Source organism: Chenopodium quinoa, unplaced genomic scaffold (assembly GCF_001683475.1).
Source record: "Chenopodium quinoa cultivar QQ74 unplaced genomic scaffold, ASM168347v1, whole genome shotgun sequence".
Taxonomy (NCBI): domain Eukaryota; kingdom Viridiplantae; phylum Streptophyta; class Magnoliopsida; order Caryophyllales; family Amaranthaceae; genus Chenopodium; species Chenopodium quinoa.
In genome coordinates, this window is record NW_018743691.1 from 3452429 (window position 1) to 3466352 (window position 13924).

The window sequence follows — 13924 nt, forward strand, 5'->3', positions numbered from 1 at the left end:
ACTTGGGTTTTTTTATAGGGAATTGTATGTTATTTTAAGTTAGGTAAATGGTCTGGATTAGGTTAGGTTGAGTATGGTTAAGACTTAAAAAACTAACAAAACTTGAACCCTAAATTAATCGATATAAGTTTTTAATATTGGAATCTTCAAATTCAAATTTGGAAGATGTTGAACTATCAATCATAATTAGCTAATTAGCAATAGACTTAAATCTTAAACCTTGTAACAAACGACTCTAATCAAGCTTGGCACGCATTTACACACAACTTTACTTACAAAATCCAAACGTACAAAGTGATTGTATTGTGTGGATAGTTGTTTTCTGTAACGACTAAAGGATAGTCATGAATCATGTTACCACACGTCGGCATCGAGGTCGCTTTATTTACTTGGGTTATTTACGATAAACGATCTTATTTGGTTGGATCGATTATTTGTTTAGAAGTATCTAGGTTAAGTCAATGAATTAGGTTAAGTTAAGCATGCATGGCCAAGACCTAAAACCTTTTTATTAACTTAATTGTATAATACATAAGTATGTACAACTACAATCTTTCAAAATCAACTAGGAAGAAATTAAACTATCAATCGTTATAAGTTAGGGTGTGTTTTATTCAACTGATTTTCACTTATCTGAACTTAACTAAACATATTTGAATTTATTTGAATTTAACTGAACTTATCAAAACTTGTTTTAATTGTAATTTGAACTTGGGTAACCCGTATCAGAACTTTTTATCTTTCATGAACTGAACTTATTAGACTTGAAATAAGTGGAATTAAGGTGAATGAAAAGGCCCTTAATCAACAATAGACCTAAAAGGTATAGAATCTAAACCTTGTAATGTACGTACTACTCTAATTGAGTGCGACTTTATAAATATGGAAGAAATTGAACAATCAATCAGAATGAGCTACTTAGCAACTAACGTATAAGGTATCAAATCATAACTTTGTAATGTATGACGTACTCTAGCTAAACTAATTTTGGCTTATAGACATAATTTATTTAACAAATCTAAACATACAAAGTGATGGTGTTTTGTGGACTTGTTATCTTCAACTAATTTATTTATATTCATGATGTTACTGCACGTGGGCATCTGTAGACACCCATTTGTGTCTCCCCAAAATCAAACCCGGTGATGAGTACCTTTCACGTCGAATCATAATTGAATGAAGCGAAAGTGTGGAAAGTCTAGTGTTGCGGATAGTTTTAATTTCTTTTCTCTTCTCTCTGTTTTTGAAAACTTATTTTAAGAAAACAGTCAATCCAGTTTGGTTGGTCCATGATATGGGTCCAATAGTAGTAAAGTTGGATGGGGCTTGCAAAGACCTTTCCAACGATATATTATAAGCCCAATTCCGATGAATATTGAGGAAATTATGGTCAATTTACTAAACTGGGCCTGTTTTGAGCCTTATATGCGGCCCAATGATCTAGGGGAGAGCCTAATATGATTTATCATTCCTAATGCAATTAGGAATGGTTTTAGTCTTCTAGATTCTTCTAGAAGGTTCTTTTCATTCCTAATTCAATTAGCATTGATAAATTGACTTTTGTTGACTTTTCAGAGTTTTAATTAAAATCAAACAGCATTTTCGAGGAAATTATATGATTTTATCCTCCAGTACGGCAAACTTATCTGATTTTCGAAAACGCGTTAAAACCAGGCTTGGCGCCTGGCGCTAGTGTTGCTGCCTAGCGCCAGTTAGCCAGGGTTTGCGCCAGCTCTGTTTTTTGTGCGTCAGACTTTGTTTTGTTTATTCTATCTTTTTGGCTGATTTTCTCTATAAATAACGTCGTAAAAACTCCGTTTTCATTCACCAACTCTCATCAAGATTTTCTTGATACTCTCTCTCTCGTTCTAATGTAGCCTTTTACAAACACAATTCCTCATACATTAGCACTAGACATACCTAGCCAAGTTCGAAGTTGCCTTTGTCCTAGACGTGAAAGGTTTAATTTCTGAGGGTTTGGTCTCAAATCTCTCTTTCAATTATTTAATTTAATTGTTTTGTTTATTATTTTCCTTGAAGTTACTAACGTGTGTATTTTGTTAATAGAAAGAGGTACGAGGCATCAAAGTAAGTACTTTATTTGTTTTAATTGATTTATGATGTAGACATCATGTTTATATTGTTATTATGATTTCTAGTATCATGTCTAGGGTAATTTTAATATTAAATATGATTGCTATGATGCCATTTATTCTCTTCCTAATATTTATGATTGTTAGTATCATGTTAGAGTTAAAGATTTGATTTTTATTGCTTAGTGACATGCTAGGGTTTGTTATTAATCTTGTTAGTATCATGCCTAAGATCTTGTTATTATTATGCTTTAATATTAACATGAACATGATTATGATTATAATTGTTATAATTTATGATGCTTATGAATATTATTATTATTATTATTATTATTATTATTATTATTATTATTATTATTATGATGATGATGATGATGATTATAGTTATGATGGTTATAATTTATTTTCATGATGATGATGATTATTATGTTGCTTGATTATTATATTTTTATTGCTTGATCACGCCTTTGATGCATGTTTAAAGGGAATTGGTACTTGTAATCATGCTTAATAAGATAATTAATAATCTTGTTAGGGTTAATATGATTATAATTCAAGTGATCGCCAATAATAGATTTATGTGTGCATTATATTCAACTAACATAGATTAAACAGGTTTAGGGTTAATCCTATTGATTGCATGTTAATTAAAAAGCGCACATGAATACGATCAGAATAAAGTAGAGGCCTATTATTAGGGCAGGTTCAATCTCTTTTAGGTTGGATTTGTACCTTCATCCCCGAACCCTTATTTGGTTCTAGACCTTATGGAGTTGACGATCTCTTGGATCGTTAAGGGGTGTAACCTTCACCTCGTGAACGGTTTACAAGTTCCTAAAACTTGTTGGCGACTCTTTTGCTCTATCTTCTTCCCTTTTGGACGCCACCGTACTTTAGTGTATGATCACAGTGGGGTTCAAGCTAGGGGATTAACGCTTGAAATATTCCCTACAGCATCTAAGTCTCTTTACTTGAGTAAATTATGATAGGGGATTGTGTAGGTCAAGTCAAATTATGTATTTTAAGTGTCCTCGATTAGCTAGGTTAATATTATAGATTTGTTGGGTCAATTTTGACCCGAATTGTACTAAGAATACTGACCTCACTTGAATTAAACAATATAGGTTTTTAATATCAAAATCTTCAAATTCAAATACATACAAATTGAACTATTAATCATAATAAGCTAATTAGCTATAGACCTAAAAATGTATCAAATCCAAACCTTGCATTGTATGTAACGTGCAACTTTAATTAAGTCTGGTTTAGAAAAAAAAAATTATATATCAACTCCAAACGTACAAAACGATGCATGGGTATTATGGAACTTTGTTGATGCCATTTGATAAATTAGTAGTAGTGATGTTACCGCACGCGGACATCTAAATCTCTTTCCTTAGTTATTTACGACTACAAATGATAATAGGTTAGGTTGAGTTTTTGTTTAGTTATTTATGGGCTAGGTTTATGGATTAGGTTTAGTTGAGCATGCCCGACCTAGAAAACTGACTCTATTGAATCAACCAATATAATACAAATATTTGTATTAGAATCTTTCAAAATGTACTATAGAAAATTTTACAGTTATAATAAATTAGCATTAATTAAACAAAAAAAGTATCAAATTCTAGCCTCGAAATGTGCGAATCTAATCAAGTCTAATTTTTAAACAAAATTATTTACCGAATCTAAACATAAAAAGTGATGGTGTTTCATGGAATTTTGTTGTTATCTTTGACTAATCAATAGTATAGGTGTTATCTCACGTACGTGGGCATCTAGTTCTCTTTACTTGGTTATTTACGTAGGGGATCAAGCCTCAAGGGTTGGTTTGAGCTTTTATTTCCACGTGTCCTCAATTGGATTAATAGACTTTATTAAGTTGAGCTAATTTTGATATTTAAAATATTGACCTCACTTGGATTTTATAAGTTTTTAATTATAATCTTTAAATTCAAAAATGAAAGAATTTGAACTATCAATCATAATAAGCTAATTAGCAATAGACCTAAAATGCATCAAATTCTAATCTTGTAACATAAAGATCTAATAAAATTTGGTTTCCAGACAAATTTTATTTACCAAACCCAAGCATACATAATGATGGTATTTTGTGGACTTTTGTTGTTAATCTTTGACTAATATTTTTACTTAGGTTAGTTATGATAGGGCCGAGGAACAAGAGTCAGGTCAGGTTATTGTTTTCCAGTGGCAGAGCTACATTGAATCCTAGTAGGGCACACCAGGAAAAAAAAAAGTTAGTTAAATTATATTTAAATAGAATACAAATTGCATTATTCTGTATAAACTTACTAATAGCCTAGTGGTTGGAGCGTTTCCTCGTGCATCAAAAGTCATGGGTTCTAAACTTCTAATCTTTTACCCAACCATTTATTTTATATTTATCTCTCTCTCTCTCTGTTTTTTTTTTTTTTTGGTCCTTTTTAATTTTACTTTTTTTTTCTTTATTTATTTTTTACTCTTAATGTCCCATTCCAAATAACAATAAAGCTTGAAGAATCATTAAGGGCCTATTCTAATTGACTGAACTGAGCTAACTTAACTGAAATGAAATAAATATTTTATAGGAGAAGGAAATTAGAAGCTGAACTGAACTGAACTGAAAATAATCGTATCGGAACAGACCCTAAGTTTAATTGTAATATTTCTTTTAACATGATAAGTGCACACCTGGATTAGTAGTTACAAATCCTTGTAACGGTGTTTTGGATCATGCTATTTAATTTAATACGCAAAATCTATCTAGTGATTTTGATCTGAACCTATAATATTTTAAAAGATCTTAAAAAAAAAAAAAAAGAACAGGGTCATTGGTTTAAATCCTTAAATTGGGGGTAATGTTTCATGGATTTTGGAATAAAAAAGGTTTGATAAACACGATTATTAAGTAATAATTTTGAATCTTAGTCATAGATAAAATTTAAGACTTGATAAAGGGTTTCAATGGTACAGTGCCCTACCATTGTCAAAATCTTGGCTTCGCCACTAGTATTTTATATCATCAAATTAAAATATGGAAGAAATTGTCCTATCAATCATAATAAACTAATTAACAAAGCTCTTAACACCCCTACATCAAACAACATAACCCCTAGTATCCTAATCCCCTTCTATCCTAATCTCTAGTTTTAGAAATGAATTAATAATTTGGATTTGAATTAAAGTGATTGGATTTTATAAAAGTCCCAAAAAATAAAAATTAGAAGTGCAAAAAAGTAGGGGCGGGCATTTTTGAAACGAAAAAATTTAGGATTGAAATTTTTGCGATGCATACCCGATCGGAAGAAACGAGTATTCAAAATTTTCTGATCAGATATTTTCGGATATCTGGTCCGTCTAATTTTAATTATTTTTAAAAGAAAAATTGAAAATAGAGTATATTTTCGGATATCCGTATTCGATTTTTTCCCGAATATATGAATTGTCCGAAACAAAAAAACTGGACTTAAAATTTAAGAAAATTGACTTAAAATAATAAAAATTACTCCATCCGTCACAAATTACTCATAACGTTTTGACTTTTTGCACTATTCACACATTTCACTTTGACCCTCTTTTGTAACTATTACTTATATGAAAGACAATGTAATCATGTAATATGTGGTTGGGTCTATTTAAAATTTTAATGTATAATTTTTTTAATATAAAATTTTTATAAGCATATAATAAAAGATATTAACAGTCAAAATATGTATCGGTAAGCGTATTCATTTACAATATTGCAAGTAAATTGAAATGAAAAAATTCCTATTCATTGTGCCATTATTACCTAGCTGACCTACTTCGTATATTCAAAATCTCTCTGACTTTTCTCTCTGTCGAAAAAGGAGTTAACACTTCAACTACATGCATTAACTCAACTACATGGCTCTCAAGAGAAAAATAGAATAGAAGAAGGGAAGTAGCAGTAGCTCTGCCGATTCAATTGTGGGTTTTTTTTTTTTTTTTTTTTTTTTTTTTTTTTTTTTTTTTTTTTGCGAATTATTATAAGTTTTATTATTATTTATAATTTATGTTTTTGGTTGTTGGTGACTTGGTGTAGATTGTAGTTGGTGTAGATTGTAGTAATGAATCAGTTTGTCTAAATAGTTCAAGTAAATTTTGTTGTAATATAAGAAGTATTTTCAAGGCTATATTCTAAAATTAGAAGATCGAAAAGATGATCTTGAGACAATGAAAGAGTACGGTGTGTCGTGATGCAAATCACTGACTTAAAAACGAAATTCTGGCGCAACCGGGGTGCACTATTGTATTTGCCGGCACGTTCAATTCCCTAAGGTTAACACACCACTTCCACACAAAGGCACTTTTGGGTGGAAGGTTGGAGCCAAGTAACTTATGCCCAATATAGAGTATGTGTTTAAGCAAGCTTGTGTTTGATAAGTATTTCTTGTGTATATAAAAATCAGAAAACATCCTCCAATTTATAGAGATGAATAAAGAAGATGAAACATCATGGAGAAATCTTCTATGAACAAAGAAGAGAAAATCAGAAATATTATGGTCATTAACAACACCATAATCAACCTTTTAAATGGGGAGTTACAAGAAATCAAACAAGAAGAGGAATCCAAGGGAACCGTTGGAGTCCAACGGACAAACACGCGCCCGATCGGGCGGATCTCACCCGATCGGGCGAACACTCCCTTTTCCTGATGTCTTCTCGCGCCAGGTCGGGCGCCCGATCGGGCAGATCTTGCCTAATCGGGCGGTGGAACTCCAGAATTTTACGACTCTTCTCGCGCCTGATCGGGCGGGTCTCGTTCGGTTGGGCGCCCAGTCGGGCGCCTGATCGGGCGCTCATATCTGACCCTTTGAATTTCCTTTCTTTATTTCCAACAAATTTAGGTTATGTTTGGGATTATAAATTTCAGAATATTATTTATGTTTGATTCATTCAACTTCTTCATCATGTTAATTATGAAGTAATGTTCTTTTAATAAAGTAATGATCGATTTTACTGCTGGGTTTCTTTCATTGCTGAATTGAAAGGAATTCTCCATGCACAGAAGGTGTTCGGTGAAATGGCTGAACGAAATGTCGCACTTTTTTGTGTGTTCTTCTAATTTCTGGGTTTGAACTTTTCTGGGTATTTTTCTTGTCCACAAAATTTGTTCAATTATGTCTGATTCTTCTCTATTCCTCACAAAATTTATTCAAGTTTCTAAGATTTAGCTCAATCACTTTCTGGGTTGCTCGTTTTGCTGATTTCGTGGGTTTCCCATCTTCTGGGTATTTCTAGGTTTTTTGGGTCTTTAATTCTTCAACTATATTCTGGGTTTCTTAGACTATTGTTAAATGCATTTAGTGTAGCTAAGAAGGTTTGCTGTCTTTTGTTAAGAACATCTAAAAAGCAAGTATTCATCTCTGATTTTCGGTGGTTGTATGTTAATTTGTGATTTTCTATGTTAGGCTTTGTGTATAACTAATTTGTAAATTTCCTCTCAAACCATTTTCTTTCTCAGAAGGCAAAGCCAAAGCGAAAGCGGAAACATACCAGTGCTTCAACTTCACAGCTTCCAAATGTAAGTTTGGAAAGAGTCCATAATTTAATAATTCAAAAAAGAGTCCATAATTTAATAATGATAATTTTCTATTGTAGATGCACTAGCCCGTGTGATGCACGGTTAAAATTACCGTACGATGCACAGTTAAAATTTATATTAAGTTGTTTTACATTGTATATGAAGATTAGAATTAAATATAAAAATAATTTACTTACATTTAATTTAAGGAAAGTAAATAAAATTGTAACCACAATCAAACATCAAACAAATTAGGTATGTGAAATTATAATTTAGGAGAGAAACTTGGTTAATTGAATTTTATATAGACATCTATGCATTAAAATCAAAAGTATAGATTAAAAATTAAAAAAAAGTCATTAATAATTGATGACATCATACATAAAATTAGAGGGAAAAAAATTAATGTGAGAATGACACGTAAGATTGTTTCATAATTGATGATGTAACAATGTTTTGTTTTAGTAATAGTTAATAGATTAGGAGGCTGATTGGAACATGCCGTTTTTGGACTTGCTCGATGACATATGTAAAGGACATGAGAGATCGATTGGTAGATCATTTGATAATCCATTTTGGAGGGCCTTTGCTGTGCTTTTTTGCTCTAAGATTGATATTGCTGAAGATTATAAAGAAAGAACCAGATTTTTCGAGGCCAAATTTCATGACTATAAGGTGGTGATGAGTTTGTGTCTAGTGTTGTTTGTGTCTGCATCTAGCCTTTCAGTAACTACTTAGCACAATGCATAGATTTAGGTCTATGTGAAAATGCTCATCTCCTCAATTTTGAATGATGGTGTTATAGGTCCTCTAAGCTTAAGGGCTCTTAGCTCAATTGCCCAACTTTATTAATCCTAATGCTAATTTACATCTATGCTGATTTATATGAATCACTTAAAATTTTCCATTTATCTCTTTGTATTCTGTTCTTGTATATGTGAAATGGTATGACAATTAATTCTCTATTTAACAATGCAACAATTTTCCCATCTCCATGATATGTTACATCAATTTAATAATGGTTGTGTTCCGATTTTAATCCCCTATTGCTCTGCTTTACAATGCTTAGAATGAAAACTCATCAAAATGTTAGAACATTGTAGTTATGTAAGAGTACTACTTGTTGTATTCTAAGAATTTTGATGATGACAAATTGTAGTTGTTCCTTTGTTCAACAATACTCATATATCTTTTGTGCTTGGCAGGGTGCTACTCAAAATGTTAAGATTGCTTCCGTATTTCAACGGGACCCTGTCCCCAAAACGCCTAAGGCCCCTGCAGACTTTGGGGCAAGCAGCGAAGCCAGTTCTAGTAGGTCATGCAGTAGGGCACGGTCTAGACAAACCTAAATAGTATCACGTCCTAACCTTGTAAAGTGCTAATCTAATCAAGTCTTGCTTTTAGACAAAATTTATTTACCAAATCGAAACCTACAACGAACAACAGAGTGATGATGTTTTGTGGAATTTTGTTGTTATGTGTTAGAGATTATATAAGATGTTTTCCAACATCTTATATCACCTCTAACATTATGTTTGACTACTTAATAGTAGTGATGTTATCACAATTGGGCATCGATCTAGATCTCTCTCTTTTTTTTTTTTTTTAAAAAATATTACGACAGGTTGGGTCAAGTTTTTCTAAATAGTTATTAATAAGCGGTGCAAATTCAAAGCAATGATAAAATTATGTAATTATTAATGTCTAGGAAGAAACAAATGAATTTGAACAAAGAGAATCATCATATAACAAGTCTAAATCATCACTTAGCCAACTATACACATAATGTTTCAAACTTTCTACACAAATCACACTATGCCACTCTAGTTAATAGGGAAAAAAAATCAATACAAAACCAATACTTAACATCACACCTATGAGAAAATACAAGTTCATCTTGATGATAAACAATATTTGTTTATCTAATGGCATTTTGGTAAATAAATCAACAAAAAATCCCAGTCAGCATGACATTTTCGTAAATAAGGCAACATTTGTGGGACCCGCATATTAATAATAGTTGTTCACTTATTTACAAAAATGCCATGATGACTGGGATGAATTGTTGATATATTTACGAAAATGCCATTAGATAAACAAATTTTGTTTATCATGAAGATGAATGAGGGCTCCCTCCACACCTATAGTTGGTTTTACATAACAAATTTATAACTAAGTGCCAAGGTTTTAATATATGGTGAGTAATAATAATAGTAGCTAAATTGTAATATACTTATACTGTAATATTTATGCTTTTAAGAAATGGAAAACCTTCTTCTCCTAGGCTTTGTAAGATCAACTTCATCTTCCAAATGAGAAGTATCTTTAGACCCATGTTTGAAAGGGTTAAACTTCCCTAGTGTCTTAGACATCGACGAAAAGAACGTTTTCTTTGGCATACCAGCACTAGTACTTGTTTTAGAGGTTGTCGCTTTATTTTTTTGTATGTCCGAAATGTACATCTTCATCTTCATCAACTCCGACTTTAAGGCCTCATTCTCCTTGGCTAAGGAGACATCAGCTTGTAATTGGCCTCGTGTTGCTACTGCTTCAGGTAATCCCCCGTCATTGGCTCCACTCCTTAGTTTTAGCTGATCGTAGTAGAGGGCGTGCAGGACCATTTGGACTGGGAGTCGCTTGTTCTGTGAGGCGTGTACTCGGGCATCATAGGAGAGCTTTAGAGGGTCCATTGAGCTACACACTTTCTCTCGTTCAATCTCGTCTAGATTTGGATGAGACTACATTGGAACAACAACCAAAATCAAAATACATACACAGGTAATAGTTTAAATCAATAAAAATTAACAAAAGGTGAAGAGAAAAAGGCCGAAAGATGATGTGATGGAAAATATGTTTTAGCATTATCTATGAAAAGCGTAACATGTAATGGTTCTTAGCATTTAGATCCAAGGATAATTACCTTTAAATAGATGTCTATTGCTCTATAAAGGTCATCATCATTTCTCCTAGCCTCCTTAGGAACAAGATTAGCAATGGCATTAAACTTGGAAATACTAAGTGCTGCATAAGTTGCAATTTCACCAAGATAAGAATCCACTGTCCTAGCAACTCTCTGCATGGAAGCAGAGCAAGCCTCTCTGAAGTTACCCCCATTGAAGACATCCACACTCTTCTCCCTCGAAACGAATCCTGAGATCACCTTCCTTACACTCTCAAGGTCAAAAAGGCTCTCTCCATCATATGTGAAGGACAACACCAGAAGATCATCCACAGTGACATGTTCTAGTATAGCTGATATCCTCTTTTCGAGCTCGTTCTTGCAGATTGTAGATGCTTTAAGGTAAATCGCGCATCTAAGAAGAGAACAGAGGAAGTGGACAGGGAATGCAGCTTTCTCAGAGGGGAAGAGGGAGATGATAGACTCAAGGAGTTCGCGTTGTTGGATTCTCAACTCAGAGTTTGCAGGGTCTGAGAATTTGATCCCGTTTCCTGAGTGATCTCTGACTAAGTCCCTAAGAGATTTCTCGGCGTATGTGATGATTGCACTTGATATGGTTAGAGATTTTGCCCCGCGTAATCTCATGGCTGTAATAACTTTCTGAAATGAGGCTACATCGAGGATTGATAGCTCGTCTGTCCACCAATTTGGTGGTGTACGGCTAGGAAAGTTAGCCTCATTGCACGCCTGAAATCACACAAAACAAAACAAAAATATACAGATTTAATCATGGATTTATGTAAATGAACAACAAATTTAGGTAATATCAGATAATAACACATAACCTATGAGCCTGATCAGACTAAATTTGACATAATTTAAGTAAAGATCGCGAAAGTCCACTAAGTGGATACTCGTACACATTAAGAAAAACACTTTAAACTCGAAAAATTAGACTAACAGACACGAACAATCTGTATGGCATGTTATGATATGATGGTGCAGATCTTATACTTTTCTATCCAATATTATACCGCGATAGAAATACTAAACATAGTTCCTAATCAAGCTAACTGAGATTTTTGTTCTTGACAACATAGTCTACTAATACGAAGTATAATTTAACACGACTAAGTAGGGGAAGTTATGTCGAACCTTAGCACTGATAACATCGACACTTCTCTGAACAATATTGAGGTCGAGAGCCATAGGAAGAAGATCTTCACAAGACTTCAGAACAATGACAGCTCCAGAGAGGTTAGTCAAGGCTACTTGACAAAGGAAGTCCTCAGTTCGACTAGCAAGGTTGTTCTCACAAGACTTGTCTGTCATCTGCAGATACTCTGCAGCACACCTGAGTGATGCTACATTATGAACTGTTATCTCAAAATTTACGCCGTAACAGAATTTTGCAGCCTTCTCAAACGCCTCAGCTCCTCCAGGGATATTCGACAAATCGATTCTTCCTAGGTCTGACTCCTTAGACTCCAATATTAGTTTTCGTACGTAGTTGCTCTTTGCAACTAACATGAACTGTCATCCCACAAAAACATAGGCAATTAGACCTTGTTATATATTTCTATAATAAGCTTATTTATTATGATCTGAACAGAACAAAAGCAGAGATCAGAGAATATAATCATTTAGAATTTAAAGCAGTATCAACTATTGACCTTTCTAGTTTGTTTAGCTGCACAAAATATATTATGTCAGATTCGAAATTTTTTGTTGATTGTTCTCGTATGGCTTTGCAACGGACAACAATTTTTTTTATTCGAAACCATCTAAGCAATCAGATTAAGTCTATATGGTTATTCCGTACAATATATTGTGCAAATTATTAGTAAATGAAACAAATTGGAAATTATTGTAAAATTGTTTAGCTAATTTAATCAGACTATGTTCTTACACTTTAAATTCTTATATAGACATACAGCGTATCAATAATCATATAGCTAATCACACAATGTTCATACACCTTAAACTCTTGTAGCCTATCAATCAGAAGTTATTTTACTAGAGAATTTAGAAAGGCGAAAAGAACAAAGTATATGATCCGCCTATTAGTACCTTGTGAAGAGAAAAAGAAGCTTCTCCAACATCAACAACGATATCAGTAGGAATATCTTGAGAGAATACCCTGTCATCACAGTAAATAAAAGCCAATTAGCCTAAATTATAAAAAAATAACCCTACACATGTATTTTTTTTTTTTGGAGGAGATCAAAATACCATTGGCCAGTCCTTTGCATAGCAGGAGAGACCGTCCTCTCCATAGTAAGAGAACGTCGTCGAGGATTACTTGAGGATGGCGTACTCATGATTTTGTTTCACACTTGATGATTAGCTGAAAATGAAATTACATCAGAAGATTTAGGCATCATCTATGTTAACAAGGAAATACACCATTAATCATATAATTGTTACATAATATCCTACGAACATAGGTTACAAGATGCTGCCTTAAATACTTGCATAAATACACCACAAGTAACCAAATTTGTTATAGGAAAGCATAACGAGGAACTCTATGAAACAGTACATTTTACAAAAAGTTACTCGAATGGCCGAAATTCTAACCTTAAAACATCGAAAAACATCGATTTAAACCTATCTAGCACAGATCTTAACTAAAGGCTTATTAAACTCTAGCAATTATACATAGATTTTCAAGTATGCATTGAGTCCTAAAAGTTGAGCTTTTACAAATGAAGGGTTATATAATTACCTAAATCTTTAGCATAAACTTGTACAAATGAATGGGAAGAAACATATTTGTCAACTACTAATAAAAAAAAAGTAAATTATCTACTACAATCGCTACAAACATAAAACATAATCAAATAGAATTACATTAATGTATGAACAATAAGCTAGAAAATGATAAATTAGTATAATATAAACAAGATTAAAACATAAATTACAAAAAAGAGGGAGAAGTTCACCTTGATAAGATGATTAGCTGGAATTTGCAAAGGATGAAGAATAGATGGAAGCTTGGAATTTAGGAGGAAAGGGAGAGTAGCACACTAGTTTTTATGCAAGTTAATTGAATAGTACTCCGTATTTATTTTTATTTGGTGGGGGCAATTCTTGTGTGGACGATATACGTTCTTGCATGGACCAACCTACGTATCCAATCTATATTAACAAACTCACAAAGTCACAATACTAAATTACTAAGTTATTTACACACTACTTATTTATTTTATTTGTAAATAATATTATACATCTTTCATTTTTTTAAATTTTTTTATTTAAGCTAACAATATAAGAAGTAGAGGAACCTACCTTAGGCAAAAATCTATTGTAGATAATTTAAGAAGTATAGTTAACACTCCGTGTAGTTGGTTTATTTAAATAAATAAATAAATAAATTACTAAGC

The 13924-nt window shown here is 32.6% G+C and overlaps 1 protein-coding gene across 1 annotated transcript; it reads right to left on the reverse strand.

The window, feature by feature from the left end:
• Positions 1-9317: 9317 nt before the first annotated feature.
• Positions 9318-13630, reverse strand: LOC110683785 (root phototropism protein 2-like). Its single transcript, XM_021860198.1, has 6 exons — positions 13484-13630; positions 12771-12885; positions 12609-12678; positions 11694-12071; positions 10560-11285; positions 9318-10377 (listed from the first exon to the last, which is right to left on the reverse strand). The coding sequence occupies exons 2-6, from the start codon at positions 12857-12859 to the stop codon at positions 9895-9897; spliced, it is 1746 nt and encodes a 581-aa protein (XP_021715890.1). The 5' UTR covers positions 12860-12885; positions 13484-13630; the 3' UTR covers positions 9318-9894.
• Positions 13631-13924: the final 294 nt, after the last annotated feature.